Source organism: Tupaia chinensis, unplaced genomic scaffold, assembly GCF_000334495.1.
Source record: "Tupaia chinensis unplaced genomic scaffold, TupChi_1.0 Scaffold146229_1, whole genome shotgun sequence".
Taxonomy (NCBI): domain Eukaryota; kingdom Metazoa; phylum Chordata; class Mammalia; order Scandentia; family Tupaiidae; genus Tupaia; species Tupaia belangeri.
Window position 1 is genome coordinate 1 of NW_006206085.1, and position 5,461 is coordinate 5,461.

A 5,461-nucleotide genomic window follows, 5' to 3' on the forward strand; every position below is an offset into this window, starting at 1 on the left:
TGTGTGTGTGTGTGTGTGTGTGTATGTAATGATGATTCAGACACCAGGCGTATGAATGACAGTTGACATGATCCAGGAAGGATAGAATGCCTGGGACAAACCTGGCAGAGGAGACTAAATTTTCTTTTCTTTTTTCTTTTTTTTTTGTAAGATTTTTGCCATACGGTGTGTGTGTTCACCAGTGACAGACAGTGAGAAGGAAAATGAGAAATCACCACCCAGTAGGGTGACCTCACTGCAATCCTTACTCTTCTATTTTCCTGGACTTTGGGGCATGCACAGACATGTACCTGGCACAATTTTTAAGCTGCCAGTCCAGGACTCGAACAGTGGTCACCCACATGGGAATCCACCTGCTCTCTCAGGAGTCAGCTTCAATAAATGAAAATCTCTTTCCCAGAAGAAAATGAGGGAAATACAAACCACTGAGAGATTCATTCCTCTTTCTCTACCCACAGATGGTCTATTTCAAGATGTCCCAGCCCAACAGAAACATCTATCGGCTCCCTGGACCTCGTCCTGTCTCTAAATTTGCCTCCAACATGGACTCTTCCTCCTTCTTGGACTCTCTCTCCCAGGAGTTTACCAACTTGACCCGTCTTCTGTACTGGCCTCCCATCCCAGGAGGTGCGGGGGACATTTTGGCCTCTACCAGCCCCCAGACCTCTACCTACCACCTGAGGAGTCCTGCTCAGGCCAGCTATGCCCTGGGAAGCTCCCTGGAGGCCATCCTTGTGGCCAGGGACCACCGGGGCAGGCCCAAGACCCACGGTGGGGATCTGTTTCGGGCACAGCTGCTGGGTCCAGATCTGAAGGCAGGGGTCCCTGGGGATGTCTGGGACCTGGAAAATGGCACGTACCTCTTATCTTTCCCCCTTTTCTGGGCTGGGCAGGCCCAGGTGCAAGTGCGGCTGATTCACTCCAGCGAGGCAGTTGGGGTTCTGCAGAGAATCTGGAGAGAGAAAAGCGCCACAGTCGATTTTAGGGGCTATTTCCGGGGACCAAAAGGGACTGAAGAGACTGTGATTTGCAATGTCGACCCCCAGTCAACTGGTACAAAAGGGCCTACCTGCCAGTACAGGGATATGGTTTCTGGTGAACTCTGGTTCTGTGCTAAACCTCCTACCCTGCCCTGCAACTTTCTAGTTGGTCATTCAAGTGGGAGTTATCTGAAGGTGACCACTCCACGTGACGAGGCCCTGCTGGCATGGTAAGAAACCCAGAATGTGGGTTCCTCATTATTTTTAAAAATATTCAATTATTTAAATAGATTTTAAAGTAATTTGTGCAGGGTCGCTGGGCCCATGTGTGTGTGTGCGCGTGTGTGTGTGTATGTGTGTGTGTGTGTGTGCCCAAGATCCCGAGAAGAGAATGAAGAAGGGATTGTGGCATGACCACCCCCCCGGAGGGTGATTTCTTGCTTTCTATCTCTCTCTCTCTGTCTCTGTCTTTCTGGTGAACATACACACCGTATAGCAAAAACAAAACAAAACAAAACCAAAAACAAATAAAACAAAAAAAAACTCTCAAAAAAAAAAAGTAAATAAAGAATTTGTGCAGGGTTAGCAGGTGATACGGTGATAAAGGCACTGGATCCCGCATGGCCGACTTTGTGATTGAGTCCTGGATCCAGTGACTTGAAAACAGGCCAAGCGTGCATGCATGCATGCCCTAATCCAAAGGCGGGAATGGAGGAGAAGGGACTGTGGCATCACTATCCCCCTTGAGAAATCACACCCCTCTTGTCTCTCTGGAAAGTGTAAACACCCTATGGCAAAAACTAGGGAAGAAAAAAAACAGTCCAGACTTTTCAGTGAGAATTGGTATGCCATTTTACCAGGAGAAGAAGCCTCTATTTTATTCCATTAGCTTCTGTTGGTATCTCCAATACACGTTACTTCAATTTCTTACATGGGGTATCTTCAAAAGAATTCATGGAAAATATGTATTATGAAAAACTAATGTGTGGATTTCAATTTTTTTGCACTAAAACAAACTTGTACTTTAATTCTATTTTTACACTACCTTTTTGAAGTTATCTCATGGAGGTTTATTGCCTTGTATAGTTTCATGATTTTAAAGTTTATAGAACACTTAACCCATCTATTTCGAACCTCTTTATCTGGAATAAAAATAAGTAAGACTATAAATTTCTGTGAGTATAGCCTTAATTGTATTCTCCAAATTGTTTATAGAGGAGTTTTTATTCTGTTTTTTCATATTTTATAATTTCTAGTGATTTTCTCTGTAGCTTATGAATTATTTAAAAATTATTTTAAAAAGTTTTAAACTTCAAAGTGGCTAGTTGGGGGACCAGCAGTTAGCATAATGGCTATGTCGCTGGACTCCCATGTAGTCGACCGCAGTTCGCGTCCCGGACCCGGTGGCTTAAAACTCATGCCGGGCGCATGTGCGTGTGTGCCCAAGATCCCAGGAGGAGAATGGAGGAGAAGGGATTGCGGCATGGTCATCCCCCTTGGGGAGTGATTTCTCACTTTCTGTCTCTCTGTCTCTCTCTGTCTGTCTGGCGAGCTCACGCGCACTATAGCAAAAACCTCTCACACACACACAAAAGTGGCTAGTTGGCTGACACTGTGGCCTAGTGGTTAAAAGACCTGGATCCCGCATGGCTAACTCTGATTTGAGTCACAGCCTCAGTGACTTGAGAAACAAGCTGGGTACATGTGCGTGTGTGCAAAATAACCCTGACTGGGTGGAGAAATGGAAGAGCAGGGACGACAGTGTGACCACGCCCCATTAGGGAGTGCTTTCTTTCTCTCTTTCTCTGTCTCTGTCTTTCTCTGGCGAGCGCACATACCCTCTGGCAATATATTAAACTAAGTGGGAGCCTTTTATTGTTCTCTTTAAATTTATTTGCATAATGAATAGAAACATCATCTTTATAATATTGATTCTTTAAAATTTCTTTAGAATACATTTGTGGCCTAATGAATAACTAATTTTGTTTGTATCTCACATTTCTTAAAAATAATTTCTGTTCTCTTTTTCACAATAGAACCCTGAACCTATTTGATTTAATGTGTTAATTTTTTTTTGAAAGGTTTTTGCTATAGGGTGCGTGACTCACCAGAAAGACAGAGACAGAGAGACAGCGAGAAATCTTCTCAGGATCTTGGGCACTCACACATACGCACCCTGCGTGAGATTAAGCCAACAGGTCCAGGACTCGAACCATGGTACTACATGGGAGTCCAGTGACATAGCCATTATGCCAATGGCTGGCCCCATTAATGTGTTGTTTTTTTATTCCAAAAAATCTATATCTTCACAATTTTTTATGTCTGCTCAATGTATTGGGTTTAGATATAAATGCACTATGCTGCGTTTGTAGATGTACAGATTTGACCATTTCTCTTCGTAATCCAGCAATTTTCACTTTATGCACTTTAAAGCTATGTTACGTATTGGGGCTGACAGGTGGTATAGTGGTTAGGGTGTTGGACTCCCACATGGCAGACTGTAGTTTGAGTCCCAGACCTGATGGCTTGCTTTCTCACTTTCCTTTTTTCTCTGGTCAAATTACAAAATGATGATAATAAATAAAACAATTATTTGTTTTAAACTCTGTTAAGTACAACTTTGTGGTTGTTTTATGTTATACATAAATTTTCCATTTTACTTCCTTGTATTTGTCCTAAAACTCTAATTTTTGTAATATGATTATTGCTAAAACACAGGGCCATGGACCAGCACTGGTCCCAGCCTGTTAGGAACCCGGCCACAGAGCAGGAGATCGCACAAGAGATGAGTGATCTGAAGCTTCATCTGTACGTACAGCTACCCCCATAGCTCACATTCACTTGAGCTCCATCTCCTGTCAGATCAACGGTGGGATTAGATTCTCAGAGGAGCGGGAACCCTGTTGTGAATGGAGCATTCAAGAGATCTAGGCACTTGGATATACAAGTGACTCAACTCCACCTCAGATCACCAGGCATTAGATTCTCATAAGGAGATTTAAAATATTTTGTCCAGGGTTAGCAGGTGACGTGGTGATAAAGGCACTGGATCCCAAGTGGCCAACTTTGCAGTTGAGTCCTGGATCCAGTGATGTGAAAAACATGCCGCTCTTGTAAGGAGAATGTAATGCTTGGTGATCTGAGTTAGGAGTCAGTGTCAAGTGACAATTTAGCTGCATCTGGTGGCAGGTTTATAGTGGCAGGTGAGTTGATGTACTTTAATTGTGTAGCTGCATCTGGTGGCAGGCTTTAAGTCAGAAGCTGTGCCTCCCCCAAGCCCTGTCCATGGGAACATTGTCTTCCACAAAACTGGTCCCTGGTGCCTAAAAGGTTGGGGACCACTGTTAAAACAGATTTCATCTGCTAGATATTGTAATCGCTTATCTTTTCATCTCACACAGTTTCTGTGTGAAATAGTTCCAGGCAAGACTCTTGACATGATGCTGTTGCATTTACTTAACCATAGTTAAATCAATCGTGGCAGAGACTAGATTCATAAACACAACTAATTCCATCCAAACACAATAGGCATTCAAGTCAACAGGGAAAGTACTGAATAGTCAGTAAAAGGAAAAGAATATAATATAAGATTATATGTAGTATAAGATTTGAACTTCACACTATACCTAGAGATCAGTTCCAGGAGAATTAAATATCTAACTGTAAAAAGCAAACCTTAAAACTCATAGACGAGGGGCCGGCAGGTGGCGTGGTGGTTAAGAGTATTGGACTCCCACATGGCCGACCGTGGTTCAAGTCCTAAACCTGATGCTAGCTTTCTCACTTTTCTCTCTCTCTCTCTCTCTCTCACATTCTGTCCCTTTCTAGTAAACATGGGACCAAATAAATAATAAAATAAAAGATAAGAAGTAACTCAAAGATGATAGCAGAAAATTAGAAAATAGGAGGGTTAGAAAATAATATTTTAGACATAGAAGAGGCACACACAATAGTGAAAAATATTAGTAAACTGGGATACATGTAGAAATAAAAAACTTGTCTATTATAGAAAGCCCCATAAATATAGTTAAAGTAAGTTATTGACTAAAATATGTTATCTGTAATGTATGTAATTGATACAGGATTAATATTCAGAATAAGTAAAGAAATCTTATAAAACAATTAGAAAAATTTTACAGCATAATAGGAAAATGGGCAAAAGATTATCAAGAGAGAATCACAGAAGAAAAATTCGAATTGTGAATTAAAATATGAAAATACATTCAACCTTATGAATAATCAAGGAAATTTAAATGAAAAACAAACTATGACATCATTTAATCATCTTTATATTTTAGATCTTTTGATCTGACACAAACAAGGGTGACAAGGACTTACAGAGACAGAGAGCCTCATACATATCCAGTGATAGGGTAAGTTGTTTTAAGAATTTGGAAAGTAATTGAACGATGCCTAGTACACTTGAAGATACACATAACCTACAACCCCAAAACTTGCCGTGTAGTTATAAAGTGTAGGGA

At 41.5% G+C, this 5,461-nt stretch overlaps 1 protein-coding gene across 1 annotated transcript in view; it reads left to right on the forward strand.

Moving 5' to 3' along the window:
• Window positions 1–458: 458 nt before the first annotated feature.
• LOC102471438 (NXPE family member 3) overlaps window positions 459–5,461 on the forward strand; it is an 18,223-nt gene continuing 13,220 nt past the window's right edge. The window contains 1 exon segment of the mRNA XM_014584307.2: window positions 459–1,210. Within this exon segment, the coding sequence (XP_014439793.2) occupies window positions 459–1,210 (752 nt within the window).